The 23804-nt window shown below is 34.3% G+C and overlaps 1 protein-coding gene across 22 annotated transcripts in view; it reads right to left on the bottom strand.

Annotated features, from left to right (window-relative positions):
- Positions 1–23804, bottom strand: part of RIMS2 (regulating synaptic membrane exocytosis 2) — a gene marked incomplete at its 5' end in the record, with an annotated part of 342653 nt that overhangs the window by 135283 nt on the left and 183566 nt on the right. For 8 of the 22 annotated variants that reach the window (XM_081111208.1, XM_081111207.1, XM_081111205.1 and 5 more), the window contains 2 exons: positions 9483–9592; positions 10479–10658. In XM_081111208.1, coding sequence (XP_080967334.1) covers positions 9483–9592; positions 10479–10658 — 290 coding nt within the window. Of the gene's footprint in view, positions 1–8653; positions 8687–9482; positions 9593–10478; positions 10659–23065; positions 23132–23804 lie in introns of those variants that run through there. The other 14 variants (XM_081111196.1, XM_081111206.1, XM_081111198.1 and 11 more) reach the window with 5 other exon arrangements.

Genomic DNA, 23804 nt, shown 5'->3' with positions numbered 1-23804 from the left:
AGTTGGCTCTGAATATATATCACAGTCTTAAGGCACTTTAGGTAAGTGACATGCTATATGTTTTACCAGCTATTTTCATTATGTTATCACTCCCCCAAAGCAGGGAATATATCTGATTCATCATTGCATCCTCAATTGCAACCTAGTACAATACATTGAAATCAGCAGATAATGGCTGAACTGAACCAAACCATTAGCTAACAGCTAAAAATAAATGGTTGGAACCCATGCAAGGGGAATGCCATTTACTTGAAAAGACATGCGTGTTTAATGTTTAATGCATGTTTAACATTAACAAGTCCTGAGATTGGGTGTCAGGACTAGAGACCTGTTCCTATGTGGGTAAGAGGAAGTTAGGCTCTAGAACTCTGCTCTTTATCAGTAAAGGAAAGCCGTGTTATTAAAAGATGTATAAGGGTCCTTCCAAAGCTAAAAGTCTTGGCTCTGAATCTAGGGGTTACACCACAGAACACGGTGCCCTGGTAAACTACAGGCAGATGGCTCAGGGCTAGATGGCTCCACGTGGTGAACTGACATCTCAATTTAGAAGACAAAGACTGAACACAGTTTCCTTCAAGTATTCAGTTCTCCTGATCGCTCCCCTCAACTCTAAATTTTTATTTTTCTTCCTTTTACAGCCAAACGTGCACTGTCTCCATTTCTCTCCACCATTTTTTTAAAAATAAATTTTTATGTATTTATTCATTTTAGAGAGAAAGGGAGAGAAACACTGATTTTCTTGTTCCACTTATTCATGCATTTATTGGTTGATTCTTGTATGTGCCCTGACCGGGGATCGGGGACTGCACTGAGAGGACGGTGTTAAGTCCACCATGGAGACGACGCCCTGACCAACTGAGCTACTGGCCAGGGTCTCTCCACTTCTTTTAAATCCCTCTAATCGCTTTTACCTCCTCTGACTCCACCAAAACTGTTCTTAGTGCAGGTTACCACGGTGACTTCCTACTAGTGATCATTTCACATCACTGATGATTCTCTCCTGCTTCAAGGACTTTCTTTACTTGGTTTTGCTCCAATCTCTCTCTCTCTCTCTCTTTGCATTTTAAATCAGAAGAGGATGGTGTTCAGTCTACCTCTCTACCCAATGCTTGGACATGATTATAGCTGCAATTTACAGTTACTTTTTACTCTGAATATACAGTAGAAGTAGGAACATAGTAACGTCCCTTTAACCTTTGGAGTCTTACTCAGGAACTCTCGGTGAGGTTTAAAATAAACAGTAAATTTATCTCTTCCAAAAGAAAACAGCAAGAGGATATATTAGATACCTTAATTATCGGTAGATAATCAAAAGGTTATACTAAATAAAAATGAAAGCATATATAAATACAGAGTTCTCATTTTTCAAATTTTTATTCATTACCTCCTTTCTAGGTCCAACTATGTCACAAGCAGGATTGGTCTACATGAACAATCGTGATGTTTTGCAGTGGAGAGAATTTTTACATAAATCATAAAAAATAAATTAATGATGACTGTGTTACTGAGGCCCCAATAATCACTGTCAGTAGAACCTTTACTTGCAAGATCAAAGGAAGCAATAAGACAGCAGAATAGTCTAGAGGTCAAAGATTTAGTAGCATTCTGGGCCAACTAGATGTAAAAAAAAGAAAAAAAAGAAAAAAAAGCCCTGCTGAGAGTACCTCATCAGCTAAATTCATTAACTTAATGTCTTCAGGATTTTGATTTTTTTCTTATTAATCTTCACCCGAGGATATTTTTCCATTGATTTTTAGAGAGAGTGGAAGGGAAGGGGAGAGACAGAGAGAGAGAAACATCGATGTAAGAGAGACACATTGATTGGCTGCCTCCCCCATGCCAGGCTGGGGATCAAACCTGTAACTGAGGTATGGGCTCTGGACCAGGATCAAACCCAGGACCCTTCAGTCTGCAGGCCGATGCTCTGTCCACTGAGCCAAATGGGCCAGGACAATGACTTCATTTGAAGCAGAGAATAGACTGATACATTTGAATGCACTTAAAATATAAAATGGCATTAAATGTTCTTAAAGTTTGTTATACCCTAATAATTGAACATTTAACAATATATATTTACTCTTTCAGATCACTGACATATATTTAAGTACATCCAAACATATCCTTTCACAGATGGAAAGTGAAAATCATAGAGGTCAAGAAATAGATAAAAGTGACAAATATGTAAATATACATTGAGAGCTCATTTAATTTTTTGTTTTAAAGAGAATATTCATATTTTATAATGCTTGATTTGATTTAACTTCTTTTGTTATATTATTCTTGCCTTTTTATATCATAGCAGTTTTAAGAATTTTATACATGAAGTGTTAATGATTAACATTCCACAATAAGAAAAATGATTGTATTTTAGTGCTAATTAGATTTCACATGTAACATGATAGACATTTTTTATAAAAGAGGAAAATGGAGAAGAAAAAAATATATTCAAGACTGAAGGACATTTCAACTACATTACTAAAGGATAAAACTATTCATTTCTTGATATGGCCAAATAACAAGGGTAAACTGTTATAACATAGAGAAATTTTAGATGTTGATCTTTTAAGTAAATATTTTAAATGCTAACATTCTAAATCAATGTGTGTAGTTATATTTTATTATCAATCACTACGAAACATACACAGTCCTACTGTTTTTGAGAAAACTTGGTTGGGGTAGTTACAGAATTAAGTCATCAATAGTGATAGGAAAACTAAGTCTAAGTATTAAAATCAATTATCTTTTCTACTCACCTATACAATATATTAACTTGTGTGTCTAGAACTGTGAAGTATCTACAAATGTTATAAATATTGGTGACACTTGCCTTTTTTCCCATTATTAGGCGGACTTGGTGTTTCACCCTCATTGTCTTTGTAACATTGAAAACAGACAAGAGCGATTAATATTAACGTCATAAATGACCCAAATAGAAATCAAGCACACCACAAAAGATGACATCACGTAAAGTTCATTTCCTTATCTACTTTAAAATTCTGCTTTGAAATATTTTAAAATTCATTTAATTTTAAAACAATTCTGAATTTTAAAAAAATCTATGTTCTGTTTTTCTAAATACATAACATTATTACTATTTTCCTTAGAATCTTATTCCTTAACATTATCATCAAAGCAAAACTTCTGATTTTAATGCCATCCATTTCAATGGAAATGAATTTTACTGTAATCCAATAATAAGGAAAGTATTTTAAGACAAATCTCACATTCAGAAATATATTGTAAAACAGCAGACATTAAATACTGGATAACTTAAGTTGGCACTAATAGTTGTATTTCTGCTTTTTTAATTTAGAAGAGCATATTCATGCACATCACAAGTCCATACTGAATGTTTAATATGTAGAAAGGCACAATTCACTTCATATTACACTTGCCTTTTTCCCCATTATTAGGTGGGCTCGGAGTTTCTCCCTTATTATCTTTATAACATTGAAAACAGACAAGAGTGATTAATTCTTCATGTCATTAACAACCCAAATAAAAGTCAAGCACACCACAAAAGATGACATCACGTAAAGTTCATTTCCTTATCTACTTTAAAATTCTGCTTTGAAATATTTTAAAATTCATTTAATTTTAAAACAATTCTGAATTTTAAAAAAATCTATGTTCTGTTTTTCTAAATACATAACATTATTACTATTTTCCTTAGAATCTTATTCCTTAACATTATCACCAAAGCAAAACTTCTGATTTTAATGCCATCTATTTCAATGGAAATGAATTTTACTGTAATCCAATAATAAGGAAAGTATTTTAAGACAAATCTCACATTCAGAAATATATTGTAAAACAGCAGACATTAAATACTGGATAACTTAAGTTGGCACTAATAGTTGTATTTCTGCTTTTTTAATTTAGAAGAGCATATTCATGCACATCACAAGTCCATACTGAATGTTTAATATGTAGAAAGGCACAATTCACTTCATATTACACTTGCCTTTTTCCCCATTATTAGGTGGGCTCGGAGTTTCTCCCTCATTATCTTTATAACATTGAAAACAGACAAGAGTGATTAATTCTTCATGTCATTAACAACCCAAATAAAAGTCAAGCACACAACAAAAGATGACGTCACACACTAGGAAGCCAATCCATGCACTCAACAGGACACCTCACTGATGAACACAAGAGTAAAGCATGTCCTTCCTATCCTATAGAAAAGTGATAAAAATACAGATAAAATGAGGTATAATGAGTCATGTTATAAAGTTAGGAAGATTATAGCTATGGTTTTATGCTAATTTAAGAATTGGTGCAATTCACTAACTTAATTTTGAAAATAAAGTATAGGCAACAAACTAGTTCAACAAATGGGCTTCTTTATCTTCGTGAAGTTAAAACAAGTAGAAGTGATATTAACTACTGCTAAAGTCCCCAAACTAACAATATCCTAAAAAAAAAAAATGACTTTACTATGGCAACTGAGTGATGAGCAGTGTGAAAGCCTTTCACTATTCCTATGAACTAGTAGTTTATGATATATAGGAATGAGCAATAGGAAAACATTAACTGCAAAGCTAAATTAAAATGAAGGTCATTCTTACAGTATTCATAAAAATGTTATTCCTATAGCATTTCAGGAAAATGAAAGAGGTGTGACTTTCTAGTAGTCCGTATACTAGAAATTCGTAACAGAGATAGTTATGCATTTCCATAACCATGCATCTAAACTTGCCTTTGCTTTCATTATCAGAAGTACTCTGCTGATTTTTCTCATCTGTACGACATTAAAAATAGTTATGATTAATTAGCAACTGCAGCTTACGAAGTCTTCTGTCTTAAACTACACACACCAGTAAAAAATGTATCCACGAGAATATGTTGCATGCACAACTTACATAATGGCACTGCTTGCACAGTGTTAAAGGACAGAATAAAAGAAACATAAAATACCCTCTACTATCCATGAATAAAAAATGGTGATGAGTAAAAAATGATAAAATTAGATCTAAAGATATTCTGCATTGTTCAAAGAAATTAGAAGTTTTTTTAAAACAATAGCTTAGGTATGATTAGGATTCAACTCTGAGTTTCAAATTAAAATAGTAAATACTGGATAAAAGAAGTATATAAAAGTATTTACTGATTATATGATATTTTAAGTTTTATCATTTCAGAAAAATTCTGACAAAGAAAGTGGCAAAATTATGATATTTAAGTATAATAGGGACTTAAAAAAACAAAATGAAGTTCTCTCTATAACCATGGAGAAGGAGGACTCTTAAGGAAGAAATTATAATGATCAATAAACATTAAAGTAATATTGAACTGAGATGAAGAAAAGGTACCTACAGTTAATTTTAATTATTTTAGAGGGGAAATTTTATGGATAAAATTATGATAGTCTCTAAAAATTTTAATAATTAAAACTTGGAGTTTATATTCTACCCTACATTCACTTGTAATTTGCCTCCACAAAATCAAAATTCTTCAAAGAGAGGTGAAGACTTCAATGTACCTCTGCTCAGTGTAAACACAAGGTAAAACGTAGCATTTCAGTAGGTACTCAATTGACATTTTTGAATAAATAAATGAACTGAATGTAAAGCTGGGGTAAAAGATAAGTGCAAATCATGGTCAGAAGCACGGCCTGTAATTTTAGTTTGATTAAACATTAGGATAATGTTCAAATGGGTGAATTAAGTATTCAGTTAAATTACCTAGATAGCTTATATAATATCTCTCCATTTAAAATTAGGTAATTTACTTTAAAATTAGTACTGGGAAACAATCTGTTCTTTCTTGTACACTTATGAATTTAGAAATGCAAAGTCAGACTTCTAAAACACCCAGTCATTTAGTTTAGACACACAGACAGACCTGCCTTGACCTCGAGTCCCTGCTCCTCTCCCCCCTGCTCTTCCACTTGCCCAGTTTCTTCATTAACTTCTGCTTTTGTAAAAGTAAAAACAGAAAAAGACCAGATATATATATTTGTTACTCTCAAGTGAAACAAAACATTTCTAATTATTCATGATATATTAGTGATTATTAAAAGACTAAGATTATTTTAAACAAGTTTCTGACATGTTATGTAAGCAAATACGTATACCTGTAATAAATGATCAATCTCCTTTTATAATCACTTTGATTTGTAAAAGAGAAATTGTGGCCCCTAAAATATTAGCAATGGTGATAACTGTGTAAAAATCTGTCTATTGACTTGAAGCATTCTTATAAAAATGAAACTATATAACTTTTCTTCTAGAGAAAAAATATGAGATTATAAACTTTTATTTTTACAAAACGCCACTATATCAAAGTTAGGGGAAAGTAAAAATATATTAGTAATGCCTTACAGTTGTTTATTGCACTGTACTTTCATTATATTGTTTCTATTTTTTCTGGTTCTCAGACAAAGGGATGATTAATGCTATACCACCATCAAGATGAATATATACATATTATATATATATAGTTTTAAATTAATTTCATTAATAGACTGAAATATAACAACCAAAATAAAAAAGAATTAAATTAAGACTTGCTAATTCTTTAGGTGCTGAACAGGATTACAAAATAAAAATGTCATTACTTTTATTCCAAAAGAATGCAATTAAATGATAACTTCTTATAACTTTTTAGAGAGAATCCAAACATAATTTGATTTAGACTATCAGTTGATACTCTATTTTCAGTTATGTCCCTTTTACTTCAGTTAGGAGTTGAAGATCTAAAGAGATATATATCTCCTTTAAAGCTAACGAAAATCACACAATCATATATCTACTGGTCTTTATATCAACATTTATAAAAACACTGTTAAAACCATTCATACTTTTAAGCAAAATAAACAAAAACCCGTTTATTTGAAATTGGAAAGAATAAGGGAGGTTTTGGCTCTCCTCTCTTATTTATAAAAATGGAAAAGACACAATCAGGGACATTAAAGGAAAACTGTGGTTTTAAAAAATGATATAGGGCAGAAAACAGATAATAAATAGAATGTTTGCTGAGAAGCCCATTAGAAATTTCCTATGCCCTGACGAGGTAGCTCAGTTGGTTAGGGCATCATTCCAGTACGTCAAGGGGGTGGGTTCGATCCCCAGTCAGGGCACATATAAGAATCAACCAATGAACGCATGAAGTGGAACAGCAAAGCACTCTTCCCTGTTTCCTTCCTTCCTTCCTTCCTTCCTTCCTTCCTTCCTTCCTTCCCTCCCTCTTTCCTTCCTTTCTTCCCTTTTCTTCTTCTCTCTCTAAAATCAATAAATAAATTTAAAAAAAATTTTAAACTTCCTCAGTCCTGATTTGCAGTATCGGCTCCATGTCAGTTTTCTGGTATACTGTATTTATTATTAAAAAGAATGTAGCTATTCATATTTTAATATTTGATTGCTATAAAATATATTAAATTTACAAAAAAATGTCACATGAACTATGTTTCTGGCTTCATATGTCATCAAATAGCATCAAAATTCTATCTTGGAATGACCAAAATTCTATACATATTATAGAACTTTCCTTACGGAAAGTACTTTTAAAACGATATACCCCATTCTTATGCAAATAATTGAGAAGTATAGAAATGCTGCTGAAATCTTTTGTCAGGCTGCATAACAGACCATTTAGTCACAAAAGCAGTGAGTTGTTAAAAATTATGGCACAAAGCAAACACAAATAACCACAAAATGAAAGCTGATAAGTCATCCAACTACAACAAGAACAAGTCATATAGGGCAATAAAAGTATTGCTGCCTAAAAGCAATGCAGCTGAGAATTCGTTACAAGCAGGTTATGGAACCTGAATCTGAATATAAGTATGTAGAGAATAACAAGATTATTGTAGTGGTGCGTTATACACTATTTAAAGTAGTTTTTCAGTAAGTTGTTCAGTTTTTATATAAACATTTCATGCATTCATTCAACAAATACTGACTGAGGGACTACAATGTGCCAGGCATTATTCTATGTGCTGGAGATTATTCAGTAAATAAAACCATTAATTCTTTAAAGTTACAAAGTCATTTTCAGAATTGTATAATTAGCAGAGAAATGTTTTATTGTCCTAGTAAATGCATGACACGTCATATATCATGACTCAGTATATTCTCTTGAGTCATAATGTACTGTGACAATAAACCTGCAGATATTTAACTTGGCTATACTGTAAACAGTCTTGCTACAACATGAAAAATGATGGAAGAAATGCAAACCACAAACATTATCTAATTCAACAAAGTCCTCTTCTAGAAAGCCAAATTTAATAATTAAAGATCACCATAAATACAAAATGAAATGAGGATGATAACTACAACTAGACTAGGTGTACATCCTCAATGACATAAACACAGGCTGCAATTGATACCTTTGGTTGAAGTCTTGCACAAAACAGAATTCTGCTTAAAAGGCAAATTGAATTTTTTAAAAAGAGGAAATTTTATCTTGCCATTTAAAAGAAGTTAAACTCTTTGCAGTCTTTTTTTGACTGGATCAAAAAATTTAACTCCTGGTCATCATTTCTACGTAAAATGCCAAATACTTTACCAGAAATCACATAACAAGATAATTTTACATAAAGGTCTATACAACGGAAGGACATCAATTGCAGTTGGGTTTATTTTTTGCTTCCGAAGCCCCCCGGAAAGGCTGTCAGCACAAAACAAACCCTCCTTTATGTACAGACCTTCACAAGGTTCTATCTCCTTGACTCCATTGTCTAGGAAAAACAAAATAAAAACAAAACAAAGAAGGGAACCAAAGCACAGGGGTTAAAAACAACAGAAATTTCCAAAGGTACAGAATGTATCATCAATTAAAGAAAAGTAAAATGGTGACTTTTTTTTTTTGTACAGAGCATCCAGTTACCACATAAAGGGACCATTTAAAAAATAACAATAAAAATTATTATATTCTATCTTCCCATGCTTTTAGAGGTCCTTTAACCAAGAATTTATAGATGGGGGGGGGGTATGTTTACCTGTGTGTGAGCAAGTAATGCCTCTTAGGCAAAAATTTTAAAGTATTAAAAAATACGTATTAAAAATATCAGTACAACATGCATCTTTCTTTGCATATTCATGATTACCTTTTTCTGGTACTCCAGTTTTGAGAAGGATCACCATTGTTGTGCATCAGCTAACCAGTCCTTTGCAGTATGTGAAAATTGATTTGGCTAGTTACTAATAAACTTTATGTAACTATCAACAATTACATAAACTTAGCTGTAGCAAAGCTATATCATCTAACTGCTTGTTAAACAAGAGCATTACATTTACTTCTTAAAATGCATTAATTCAAATTTGTAAAATGTGCCAGAGCAGTAATAGGTTATTTTATCTGCAAATAGTACACATTTTAAATGAAAAATACATAATATGTAATTACTAGCAAATGCAGGTAAGGCATTCAATTAACCAAAGAAGAAAACTACGGAAGGTAGGACAAAAAGAATCTTGATTCACCTTAGCTTCCATGTGCATTTCCTACACGACACAATTAGAAGTAAAACTTACTTCTCTCCAGGGTTCCCTTTGGTGGAAGTTGTGGAAGTTGCCGGCCCCTTCGTCCTGCCACTGGAGTGCTTGAGGGGCTTGTTTGGACAGACCCAGTACGAGGATGAGACCTACGAAATACACATTAATATTCACTTTCAATATAATGAGTTAAATACTCTTAATACATTTGCTTCACATGATAGCTGTATAAATGCAATTTTAAAAGAGGTTTAGCTGCTGATTAAAAGGTTAGGAAAGTAAGACACAATATGGATATTTGAATGATTATCTAAACAGCCAAAGATGTTTAAACTTTTGTGTTATATGCGTACATACACAGATACATGCACGGAGAATCCTACAGTAAAAGCCATGGGATTATTCATGTAAATTCATATAAAAGTAAGAGGAGAATTCTGCAGCTCAAAAAAAATAAAAGGTAATGTCTGACATTTCTTTCTACCAGATTTCAAACTCTTCACTCTAACCTCTCTCCCTTGATCCAAAGAGCTTTTTACTCAGGCTTATCATAGATAACACTTCATTAGAAAATATCTGATGAAACTACAAATAAAACCCTGCACAATTCAACATTCAGCTAAAGAAGGTAATGGGTCATACATGATATTAGTATTGATAGAAAGAAACTAAAAAATCTAGTTTTGTCACTATGATGACTACGCCAACAGTGATGTCTAATGAAGACAAACAATTTCTCCTTGTGTAGAAGAACATGGTAGCCATGAGGTGCGTCATGTGGGGATTTACCCAGGACTACTGATAAATGAGAAATCACAAAACAAATGCAGTCAGGACAGTTCAACGTTTTACAATGGTAGCCACACACTATTATATCCGCTGAATATAAATAGTGTGCTTACACGGAAAAGGTTAGTATTGATTGTTATTAGTGATCAGCCAAGGATGATAGAAGAGACCAGTTAGCTGCTGGGAAAATAAAATGGTGTGCTGGTGGGGCAAAGGGGAAGTTAGTCTGATGGATTTATCTTTCACCTCGATAAGGCAGGTGAAGGAGGGGCAGATCTTCCGGTCATTAATGAAGGCATCGACCTCATGAGGTTTGTGTCGGGTCGCTCAGTGGATCTGGAGCGGGCGGTGGTCCGCTCCAGGACGGGCCGCTGTTCTGTTGATCTGGATCTGTGATAGGGCTGTCTATCTGCTGCTTCACAATCCCTGAAACGTTAGTCAAAAAGCAGCTCAGTCGATCTTTAGTGCCTTTCTGCTATTTGGTTATGATGCATCAAATTGATTTTGAAAAAAAAAAAAAAAAGTAATTGTTTAAAATCACTGCGTATGTAAGAAAAAAAAATTCTCGTCCCCAACATATTCTGAGCAAATTCTCGCTAAACTTTTAAGATTTCTGAAGGAACCCAAATCTGCCTTAAATAGCAATTCCCAGTGAAGATAAATAGGAGTTGGTCAGTTATGTTCAAAGACAAACAAAACTGCCTGCTTTGCGAAGTGAATTCCCTTTGGAATATGTGAAATATGTATTCTACTTTAAAAGAATTCAATAAATTTTTCTAACATTTTCAAAAGAGTGGGGGAAAACCATATAAGCACTATTCTCAGTAAACCCCTAAGGCTGTTTATTACACCAAATAAGATATGAAAATATTTTCAACACAATCACTGTGTACTGATACACCTGAACATTCAAACAGAAGGATCCAGGTGTTCTAAGAAAACAGAGCTACTTTGCAGTCTGTAGCCATCTTTCACCACGGCCTATAAGAAAAACCACTGGGTAGAAAACTGGTAAATCTGCCAATCTCTGACATCTATCTCAGTGCAATTCAGTGATGCCAACCAATACAATTCAGAATGGGTATGCACTGATTGAAATAATAATGGTTCTGAAACAATGTGATCACTTTGACCACAAATAAATCAACATCAACTCCTGATCCTTGATGAGAGGAATCTACCATTGTTGATTTCTTTTTTTAGCCCTGGAGTCTATCATAATGCTTTTATATCTAATATGTGGCCAATGAATGTTTTCTAATGCAAACCCCATTTTCAGTGAGCCAACCCTAAAAATACTAACGTTGACTCTAGAACTCTAAATAATACACAATCTAAAATACACTGCAAATCAAACTATTACCTCCCCATCTAGTTGTAACCACAGAAATGGTAATGCTTATATATTATAAACTAGAGGCCCGATGCACGAAGATTCGTGCAAGAATGGGCGTTTCTTCCCCTGGCTGCCGGCACCGCCTTCGCTCTGGCCCGGAGCCGCCTTCCCGCTTTCCCACGCTACTCAGAGGCCCTGAGAGGCTGGGACAGTGTGGAACGCCTGCATCGTAGCCATGGCGACGACGCAAACATCCCGCCCCTGGCCACTCGGTGCCTGCGTATGCAAATTAACCCACCAGCTTTGTTGAGTTAATTTGCATACTCACTCCTGATTGGCTGATGGGCGTCACAAAGATACTGTCAATTTGCAACTTTCTCTTTTATTAGTGTAGATGGTAAAGCAAGAATTAGTCTCCCTCATAACTAATGTATCAAGGATGTCCACTTTACCTATAAATTCTCTCAGTCTTATTTTTTGTAAAGAAATGCAAACAATTTAAAATTAAATAAGAAAGGACACAATTTCCCATATGTAATTAACTATATGGCATACAATTTCAGATCAATAGATTAAATGACATTGTAGGAAGTGAATACTGGGTTTATTCTACAATGTATCTTATCGTTATCTGTCACTTTTATTCAAGGGTAATATATAAATCAAATAGTTTTTAAATATTTTGAAGCCCATGTACCATAATCTGATTTATTTCCTAGATATTTTTATATGTGTATCCAGCAAATGCCAAAAAGCTGAGATTAAATATAAATACATATACAATATTCAATTACTTGTCAAAAAGAGGGAAAAAGGCAACTTGGTAGTTTAAAAACTCATAATTCTATTTTTATTCTTAAAAAATAACTATTTTAGAGAAAACACTTCTTTTAGAAATATGCTCAATAATTTTTTAGATTATTGGTGTACATACTTATGAATATATTTATCACAATAGATAACCAGAATCAAAGGGATATACATTCTTAGATTCCTTAAAAACCTATTTTTAGACAGTATCAATATTTATATTATTTTCACATTTCCTAAGTTAATAATTGAACTATCTCTTATAAAACGTATAGTAACAAAACTTAGTGGAATATCTATGACTACCCAAACAGAAATTCAGGCTATTTAATTTACTTATACAAAATTTGATTTATTCTGATTCTATCAAGCAATTTTTCCAAGTGCGAAGTGAAATGTTAAGATAGACACACCTTCACTTCTTTGACACTATATTTTTAATAACTGGAATATGTCATTGTGAGTGAAATCCAGGGAATCATTTGAATTGTGTTGCTATGTTCTTTGTCCTTTAAATGGTTCTGCTATTTATAAAGCAAATGGGTCACTCCTTAGGAAATATCCCTCAAAAATATATCTTTTTATTGAAAAAGTTGTTTGAAGACTATAATCAGTTTTAAATTTTACTTACATTGTCTCTTCACTTCATAAATAATATAAATTATTTCCATTGTGTGAAATGGAAAATCTGTTAAAAAGTAAAACATGAAAAGAACCACAGATGGAGGCAGAGATTCCTGAAATGCTCCACCACAGTAAGTGGGATGGAAAGCTGCCATATTTTAAATCTGATTACACAACAGAAGGTCAAGGGAACTTCTGCTCCCAGGACAGGTCTTACTAGATAAGAACTAAGAGCATCAAAAGCAGCCAAGCCTAAGCCTCATGCAATGCCCAGGCTCACAGCAGGGTTTCCAGGTGATTGAAATTTAGAGCTTGACAACCTACACTTAGTCAATTTTCATTTTAAGATAACATAAATAATTAATTCTGAATACAGAGTAGCAACTGAGATGTGGGAAATAATGGAAAACCATTTACAATGCATAAAACATTTTAGTGCCTATTTGGGTTTCTTAACTTGGGGTCTGTATTTCAAGGTAAGTAATTTCCTTTGCAACCCTACTTGTGTACTTTATTTTACGTTATGCCTTTTATATATTTTTATTTTTATTGATTTTAGAGAGGAAGGGAGAGGGAGAGAGAAACATCAGTGATGAGAGAGAATCATTGACTGACTCTCTCCTGCACATCCCCTACTAGGGATCGAGCTTGCAACCTGGGCATGTGCCCTTGACCAGAATCGAACTGGGACCTTTCAGTCCACAGGCTGATGCTCTATCCACTGAGCCAAACTGGCGAGGGCTTACTTTATGCATTTTAAAACATTATTCAAAAAAAGGTGGCCAAAGGTTTTACAAGGTTGCCAAAGGTTTAGAACCACTCACATAAAAATTTAAATCTTTCTTAGGTAGATAATTGGTTGTCTTTCAGAAAGTGATTTAATATATGTCATGGTTCTTTCCTTAAATAAATTGGTTATATTTTCTAATATATGTTTTAAATAGTTCATTTTTTATACATGTCATTTACCTGGATAGATTGCTGCCCTGCCCTATGTAGTGGCTGCTATTCCAAAATGCAAGCATTTGGAGAGGACACAGTTGAATAGCCCTCTGCACACAGAGCTAACTCACATTGACTGGCAGCATTGTAACAAGAGCCAGTAATTGTTACACCAGCTTTGAAAGCATATACTGGCACACGATGCTATTGAGATCAGGATTTCTAAAAAAAAAATAATTTTATAATCATCCAGTGAAACTGCCATTTTCAGTCATTTTTCCTCTCAGTATAGTTGCTCTTAAAAGATTTAAAAAAAAAAAAATTCCAGGTATCTGCCACAGCTTCCTGCTTATATCACCAGTTTTGCTACTTTTTTATCCTATTTTAAATCAAGTACAAGGAATTTATGCAGTCTAGCAGGAAGAATAGGTCACAGAATATTCTTTCCATAACCACTAATATCAACCATCACAATGATACAACTCCAAATCAACAGAAGCTCAATGCAGAGTATCTCTCTCGATATGATAGAATACAAACACTACTCAAAAATTAAAACAACCAGCACAATGCAAAGTTTCAAAGTAATAACTCAGATATGTCAGTGAAAATTGTCCTAAAATATAACTCAGACCCTGCAATCTATGCTTAAATCAGTCGTATTTCATGTTTATATTGTAAAGATGCCCTAGTAAACCTAACAGGATTTCTTTAAAAATAAATCTTGTAAAAAAGTAAAGCCGTTTGCCCTAGCTGGTTTGGCTCAGTGGATAGAGCATCGGCCTGTGGACTAACGGGTCCCAGGTTCGATTCCAGCCAAGGACACATGCCTAGGTTGTGGGCTCGATTCCCCCCGCCCCCCAGTAGGGGGTGGGCAGGAGGCAGCCAATCAATGATTCTCTCTCATCATAGATGTTTCTATCTCTCTATCCCTCTCCCTTCCTCTCTGAAATCAATAAAAATATATTTATTTTAAAAAAAAGTAAAGCTGTTTAGGAATTAGTTTTTATTTCTATAAAGAAATTATTTCTGCCAGAACTGGTTTGGCTCAATGGATAGAGCGTCAGCCTGCAGACTCAAGGGTCCCAGGTTCGATTCCGGTCAAGGGCATGTACTTTGGTTGCGGGCACATCCCCAGTGGGGAGCGTGCAGTAGGCAGCTGATTGATGTTTCTCTCTCATTGATGTTTCTAACTCTCTATCCCTCTCTCTTCCTCTCTGTAAAAAATCAATAAAATATATTTTTTAAAAAGAAATTATTTCTTTCCAAAGCTGAAATATTTAAAAAATTATGTCTCTCTTGGGGCAAGGAGTATAATCTCAGGCTTGGTGTAAGAAATGCCTCCCTATACCCACACTGTGTAATACTGTAAACTGATTCACACAACAGAAGCATTATACCTTCGATAAAATAGCTTAAATGTCTAGAGATTTTCTGAACATGAGCTGCATAGTATAAGAAATAAATACATAATAAAATTTTTAAATGAAAAAAAATTTAAATGAGACATTTTAGGGTAATTAATGTAACATATATAGGTATAATGTTTTAAAGTAATTTAAAGTAATTTAAATTCATTACTTTAAATAATTTAAAGTAATCATATGGCTCAACTATATAATTTTCATGTTCATCATAATGTAAGAGGTAAAAGTTTAACTTTTAAAAAAACTCTAGTTTATATTAGTTTAGCATTGCTTTCAAAGTTAAAGAAATTGCAAGACACAAAACACTCACCACGGAAATCATGGTAAATAGGAACATTTTGTGTACAAATAGAAACATTTTATTATTTTGGTGGAAGATAGATTAATTTATCCTTGGGAATGACATCATTTCTCCATAGGGCATTTCTGTACAGTTAAACATAAATTATGTATTTTGTTAAAAGTAATTAAGCTTATTAAAAATAACAGCAATGACTAGAGTCAGCCATGTTAATAACAATCTAAAATGGAAAAATGTCAATAAAACATATGATGAGAGACAGCAAGACAGCTTTAATTTAGAAAAACGTATTACTATTACCCATAAGCATGAATTATCATCAAAAAGAGAAGTGTCTCATGTCTAGAGAAGTATACTGGAAACAGCAAGAAGAAAAGGTTAAAAATAAAAAGGTTAAATATCCTAATTTCCTCAAGGATAACAGGATCAAATACAATAATGTATTATTTATATGCACACAGAGAAACATATAAGATGTAAATACCTTGAGAATATTTTGATTATCTTATTAAGTACTTATAACTTTTGTTAATTTTTACTTCAGAAAAAACCAATACTCCACCAGAAACAAAACCATGAATAAGCAGGATTATTTATTTAGCAACAATTAAAATGCAGCAAATTAACACATCTTTAAAATATATACTTTCAAAATCCTGAGAGAAAATATAATTACCAACTTCTATCTATAAGATTTTTATTTTACTAAATAAGTAGTTTCCATTTTCAATGGATGGTAAAGTTTAATAACATTTGTCAATTGTAAGAAATTCAAGATATTCTACCAAGGATTTGGCCCTGTTTTCCCTTCCTAGATCCTTAAAAATTCCATAAAATACCAAACATTTTAAAGATGTAGATCAAAGGACAGAATTATGCATTGTTTTTCTTTATAAGAATAAATGTAATGAGGCATGGTCCTCACATTAGAATATCTGAGTGTTAGGTTCAACAATTTCACTGATCAACTTTTTTAAAAATATATTTTATTGATTTTTTTACAGACAGGAAGGGAGAGGGATAGAGTCAGAAACATCGATGAGAGAGAAACATCGATCAGCTGCCTCCTGCACACTCCCTACTGGGGATGTGCCTGCAACCAAAGTACATGCCCTTGACCGGAATCGGACCTGGGACCCTTGAGTCCGCAGGCTAACGCTCTATCCACTAAGCCAAACCAGTTAGGGCTCACTGATCAACTTTGAACAATTCTTTAGCCTTCTGTTTGCTAGCTTTACATTGATAGTGGAATGGGTATAGTGCAAATTCCTCATACACAGTACTGCCTGCTGCCTTAGCTGTCACTTCATAACCTCAGACCAAATCACACACATAGTATACAAAGGCAGCTATCTGAGGGTCATATAATACACACACACACAGAGACACACAGGCAAACACACACACACACACACACACACATTTTCAGGCATAAATACTATCTGCGTTAGCCACTACTGATTACATGATACCTAACAGTCAACAAAAAATTACTAGAATCACCAGAAATCAAGAAAAATAAGTCACACTGTCAAGAGGCAAAGCAATCAACAGAGTCAGGCTCAGAGGTGACACATGTTGTAACAACAGATAGGGATTTAAAATAAGCATGATTGATGTTAAAGATATAGAGGAAAGATGGATAACACACACACACACACACACAGCTGCAGAAATTTCAGCAGAGAGATGAAACCATAAGAGAGTCAAATAGGAGGCCTGTGGTGGAGAAGACAAGGTGCTGCGAGGTCCTTGCAGCGTGGGCAGTGGGTGGGCTGGAGGCACCTGAAGAGAAGCACTTGGAGGACACGATGAAGATCCATCCACTATTGGACTTCTGTGTCCTGTGCTGAGATTCACAAGGAATCAATCTGGGCTGCAGTGGGATCCTGGGGTGATATCTGTTAGAGGCCAGCAGGCAGCTAAGCTAACCTCTGACCCCACTGATATGCCTGTGGTGTGTCTAGAGATAATGAAAATATTATCATCCAGAAAGGCAAAGACATCATGGTAGCAGGGCACAAAATGGCCTCTGGAGGTCTCCTATCAGTCCTCACCAGCCTCACATAGGGATTTGATGCTACCTACGCTCATTATCTAAAAGAGCTGTTAAAGTTGGAGCAGTTTAGGCCAATCATTTAATATGCGTTGGGCACTTTTTCATTAATTTTAGATAAGTCCACAGTGTCAAAAAGTAGCTTATCAAAATATTAGTAAGAAACGTTATGCTCTGAGGCAGCAGACCTAGATCACTTTGTATGTTGAATTTTTTGTCTTCAATATAAATCTGACTGGAAGAAAAAAATGTCAAATGGAAATGCTAGGAACGGCAGAAAATAGAATACGGCAATATGTTAGTTTGAAAATTAGCTTGGAGTCATTTTATGGAGATCTAAAATGCCCAGTTAATAAGTTTAAACATTTCATTTAATTAAATGAAAATTAAATCCATTTAATTTTCTATTAGAGTGACCAAAAGCTTCTGAACAAAAGTAAATTTTAAGTAATTAATTATGAAGAACAATTCAGCCATAGCATATAGAATGAGTTATAGTAGGAAAAGGCTGACATTTAGTAAGAGGGGAAGGAATGGATGATAACTATAAATCACAACGTACAAAATATACAATGTACAGTATTCGAACACACACGTTATAAAGAATTATAGAAACAAAATGTCAGGGTCAGACAGAATCTCAGAAGTCATGTAAACCACTCTTTCATTGTAAAAATAAGCCAACTATGGCCCACAGAAACTTGGACAAAGTTACACAATTGGATGTTTTCTGAGCTAGAACTTGAATTGAGCTTTCTTAATTCTAAAGCCTGTAAACTTCTTTGGTAGCAAAAATGTGTGTGTTTTTTTCTCTTAACCCTTTGTACGCCATAAGTGTCTATAGACGCAAGCAAATTGATTTTTTAAATTAAATTCAAAATATCATGGCGTATGGGGATGGTTTCCGTCTTGGACGTGTGACAGTTAACTGTCAATGAATGCTGACAAATCACCCTATGAATTAAATGTAGAAATGAATAAGCCAAAGAAAAAACCTGAAATTCCCTGCTTCCAAAAGAAAATGATCTATTACCAGAAATAGAAGAATTCTTGAGAGGGAATGATAATAACTCGAACGTCAATTTTAGAGAGAAAGTAATTGTACAGTATTAATATTTCACTATTTGTTGACTAAGTAGTTATTTCAATACTATTTATAATACCCAGGCACTCTACTAGGTATTAGAAGTTTTGGTCAAAGCTATAGCAATGACAGGATATAGGACAACATATGGTCACAAAGTTGAGGACATGAGAAGTAAAGAGGGAGATAAGAACTGTCAAGGGGTAGAATGAGAATCAAAATAGTACTTCATTAGAGAAACAAAAGAAAAAAAAGAAGGAATTAGCCCTGTTGGTATGGCTTAGTTGGTTGGAGTATCACCCTGTATACTAAAAGGTCATGGGTTTGATTCCCAGTCAGGACACATATCAAAGTTATGGGCTTGATCCCTGGTGGGGTTCCATGCAGGAGGCGGCTGATCAATACTTATCTCTCATATTGAAGTTTCTCTCCCTCTCCAAGACACAAAATGAAAGAGAGAGGGAGAGGGACAGGGAGGAAGAGGAGGATGAGGAGGAAGAGGAGGAGGAGGAGGAGGAGGAGGAGGAGGAGGAGGAGGAGGAGGAGGAGGAGGAGGAGGAGGAGGAGGAGGAGGGAATCTAATTCTAAATTTCTATATGTAGCCTAAACTTCTTTAAAGCTTTCAAGATATTTATTTCACTCCCTTGATTCCTCTTTTAAAACCTCCAATTCCACCTTTGTTAAGGTAGCACATGCACCCAGGTACCCAAGCTATGAGCCTGGGAGTGTTTCTTGACTCTCTGCTCCCCCTCAACACCCAAATCCTTTTATTTACCAAGTATTATAGATTTTAATTGATTAACTCTCTTGTCTCTCTGTATCTCCATTGACTATCTTACCTAGTTCAGGCCCTCAAAGAGTTTCTGTTGTCCTAGACCCGTGGTCGGCAAACTGCGGCTCGCGAGCCACATGCGGCTCTTTGGCCCCTTGAGTGTGGCTCTTCCACAAAATACCACGTGCGGGCGCGCATGTACAGTGCGATTGAAACTTCGTGGCCCATGCGCAGAAGTTGGTATTTTGTGGAAGAGCCATACTCAAGGTGCCAAATAGCCACATGTGGCTCGCGAGCTGCAGTTTGCCGACCACTGTCCTAGACCATGGCAAATATCCCAATACATACTTTTCTTTTCTATAACCTTTACTTTCAAATCAACCATCCAGAGTCTCTAGAGTATTATTCCACAGTGAATATATTATAGCTATCCCCTAATTAAAACTCCTCAAAGAACCTGTATATGTAAGCAAGTAAAGAAAGTGGAGACTAACAGGGAAAGCTTAAGGGTCAAGAGGGAAGAGTTCCTCTGTTAACATAAAAGAACTGATGAGGTAGAAGTAACTCAACGAAAGGATGAAAAATAACCATGTGGAGTTCTGGTCCAAGAGTGGAGTATTTGAATTAAGATTTCAAAGGCTTGTCAAGGGCAGGGGGAAAAAAAGGAGACATATATAATACTCTTTGTAATACTTTAAGCAATAAAAAAAAAATATTTCAAAGGCAGAAAAATTTGAAGTGATCATAAGACTCAGAGTATGGTCATGGTGGTGACTGACTGAAGTAGAATTGGAGGTAAAGTCCACTCCCTCGTATTTGAAACAGTCAAAGAAGTAAGTGGGTGCTGAATAGATCATTCAGATGAATTCTAACATCAAAGTGATGAAGAAGACTAAAGCCAGGCGCTAAAAAATTCAGTAATTAAAATAGAATAACCCAGAGATCAACAGATGATACTAACATGAAAGGGCAATGGGTGGTTGTGCTAAGTTGCATTATATATAAAGGTACAGAAGTTTAAAACAAGAAGCATAGACTGTTATGGTAATACTAGAGGCCTGGTGCACGGACTGGCCTGCAGGGATTGGGCCAAAACCAGCTCTCTGACATCCCCTGAGGGGTCCCGGATTGTGAGAGCACAGTTCTTGGGTGACGGACCTCGGAATTGGGCTTCCTTCTCTCTGGTTCTGGGTGAGTCACCTGAGAACCACAGCTGCAAGTCACAGCAGCTCAGCAGCTCCTGCGTTGAGCATCTGCCCCCTCGTGATCAGTGAGCGTCATAGCTACCTGCAGATCTCTTAGGCTTTTATATATATAGATATGTAGGAGAATGGGGAAATGATTAGATAAGCTTTCATATCTTCAGTAATCCCAGAATCTCAGTGCACTAAGATGAGGTCAGAGGAATTGAGTAACTCGGAAAGTCAGCAGAGTGAAAACAAATCATCCAAGTCCCTTTTTTAAAAAAAGCAAAGTAAGGGAATATAAAATGAAAAATTCAGTATCGCTTTTCTTACTTCTGTGGAAGAGGCACACAAATGCAACAGGCAAGGAGCCTCCAGAAGATGCAAGGTGTATAAGCATATACTCTGGTTCTCAGTTTGGGTAGTAGATTTGTGGTTGTTCATTTCATTATGTTTTGAAATGTGCACACATTCTTTTCTATGTATCAGACTGATAATGATAAAAGAAAATACTTTAAAAAGCAATGAAAGAACTTCAATCTTACAAAATCTACCCAATCTATCTTATGCATAGACTCACAAATTTGAATAATTTAAATGACAGCAAACCTTACAATAAGCTATTTGAAAACTTGTTTTTTAAAACTGATTTTCCTATCTGTGTTTTACTTTAATGCAAATATTAATGATATTGTGTTTCCTGACACAAACCAAATCATGGCACACAAAAAACAATTCAGAAATGCATCCTTCAAAATAGGCCAGCTAGGTTGAGAATTGTTAAGTATTGTGAAATTAATAACCAACCAAGAAATGATCAAGAACTGATGCTATCCATGTTGATTTATTGAACGAATAAGTAATATGAGGCAGACAATCTATGTATTGATAATTAAAATTAGGAAAATATAGAATGTAAAAAATATGGTGCATGGTTTTAACTTACAGTGAAATGAAGATACCAGAGTAAGTGGAATAAGCCTATAATCAGTAATGTCTCATTCATGTCACCTACCTTAAGAAAGGTCTTGGTTAATTATGAGGACAGTTATGTAACCACGTTTCCATATATTTTTAAGATAAATGTATAACCATTGCAACCAAAAAATAGTCTAAATGTTACATACAGCAATATTAAAAATAAAAAATATAACAACAAATTAAGAATTATTTAGTGTTAAGCAAAATAAAAGGGACTGAGAAAATGCTAAGGAAATTAAATATAGTAATAATCCCTATAATATAATAAACTGAAAGGCATTCAATTTTAATTACATTTACTGAAAGACATCACAAAACTTAAACTATTAGGAATATATTGTTAATGGTATCTTTTATGTTTCCTTCCACATTTATCTACATCATTTCAATCCTTAGAAATTTACTCATTATTTTTCAACAACTTTTATTAACTCTTAATTATCTAAATTATTAACTATTTTATTAACTCTTAATTAACTAAATTAATAGGATAAAAGTGATCACACATAACTCAAATCACTTTGAAACGATAGAACACAGCATCTAATTCCTTATCTAAACTAGCTGAACCCACCATATTATCATTGCCATTCTCTTCTCCGCCTATAGGACCTCAAAATGTTGTCCTTGAACGGGCTCAAATCCCTAAAGCTACATATAGGCCTTCTTTCCCTTCTTTTCCTACGTAATCCTCCCTTCTGTTAAATGCCATGTAATTGACATTTCCCTCCAATATAAGGAGAATGGTGGTAGATGAGAAATGAACAAAGATTTCCCCACTGACCCAGTATTCTCCATAGATCTAAAATAATCGACAAGATGACCAAGGGAGCAGATTACAGCCACCTTTGACAAGGTAACCATAAACCAATCAGTTCATCCTCAGCACTTCAGGACTGACTCCTCCACTGCTGAAGGAGGGAAGCGGGTTGCTGAGGTATGTACAAATCAGCCAGTGCTGTCGAAATACCTAGTTATGAACTCCGTTGAGGAAGGTGAGCAGCCAAACGTAATTAAACTGTATTCGGTCCTTCTAGGAAATCAAGAGTTAATTGTAGTTCTTGGAAAACTAAAATTTTAGAATCATCAAAAATAGGATCCTAACTCATTGAAAGGAAGCAGCATTTTTGACATGTTACTACAATCAAAGAGTTTATATGGCTCTATTTTCTATTATTTTATAAGGATGATGTACCCATAGTTCATTATAACCATACGTATATATAAATGAATTAGAAGTAGAAATGAATTATATCATATTAATAGACAGGCACATGCAATTCTATGAACAGACTCAATTGTAAGAAAAAGTATACCTGCCATCCCTGTGATGACGTTCAATGGTCTGACTGTGTCTGGAGCGAGGTAGAGTAAGAAAGTGACTGCAAGCGTGGCAGAAACAAGAACATAAATGAGACTCGGGAAAGAAATGAAAAGGTATAGTTTAATTTAAAAAGTGAGATTAAAAAAAGGTAAGCAGATAGTAAGCAAAGCAAATGGAAATTGTTACTGGAAAGCTTGCTCTTTCCACCCAATGTCCATGTGGTATATCAGTGATAAAGATTAAAATATTCTAAATATTCTAAAATAAAACACAACAAAAGATAACAAATTGAGATCTAAATAAATCATATTCCAAAATAAATTCTTGTCAGTTACTACTCAAACATCTTCAGCACAATCTGTAAAATGTTACACAATATAGATGCTTTCCAATTTTTTGGGAGGAAAGGTGAGGAGAGAAAAATAATAAAATAACCAGAAAGCTCAGAAGAAAATAATAAAAGAGGCAAATTTTAATACTTGTGCATACTCAGGAGATTTTATAAGGCAATTATTTCTACTTCACCCATTAATAACTTAAAAGGCTTTCTTTATAAATTCAATTTAGTAAAGAACAAACTGATTCAAATCATTTCTGATTAACTGTATTTATTAAATTTATAGGATATTATCCATTTTTCCATTCGTTATTTTTATTATGTTTATTGCATGCTATTGGCTCTGCTGCATTCCATGCCTCATGTCCACCATAGTCATCAAAGCGCACACGGA

The sequence above is a fragment of the Myotis nattereri genome, assembly GCF_964212035.1.
Source record: "Myotis nattereri genome assembly, chromosome: 17".
In the NCBI taxonomy this organism is placed as follows: Eukaryota; Metazoa; Chordata; class Mammalia; order Chiroptera; family Vespertilionidae; genus Myotis; species Myotis nattereri.
The sequence above is the reverse complement of the archived record's forward strand: the minus strand, read 5'-3'. Positions and strand labels throughout refer to the sequence as shown.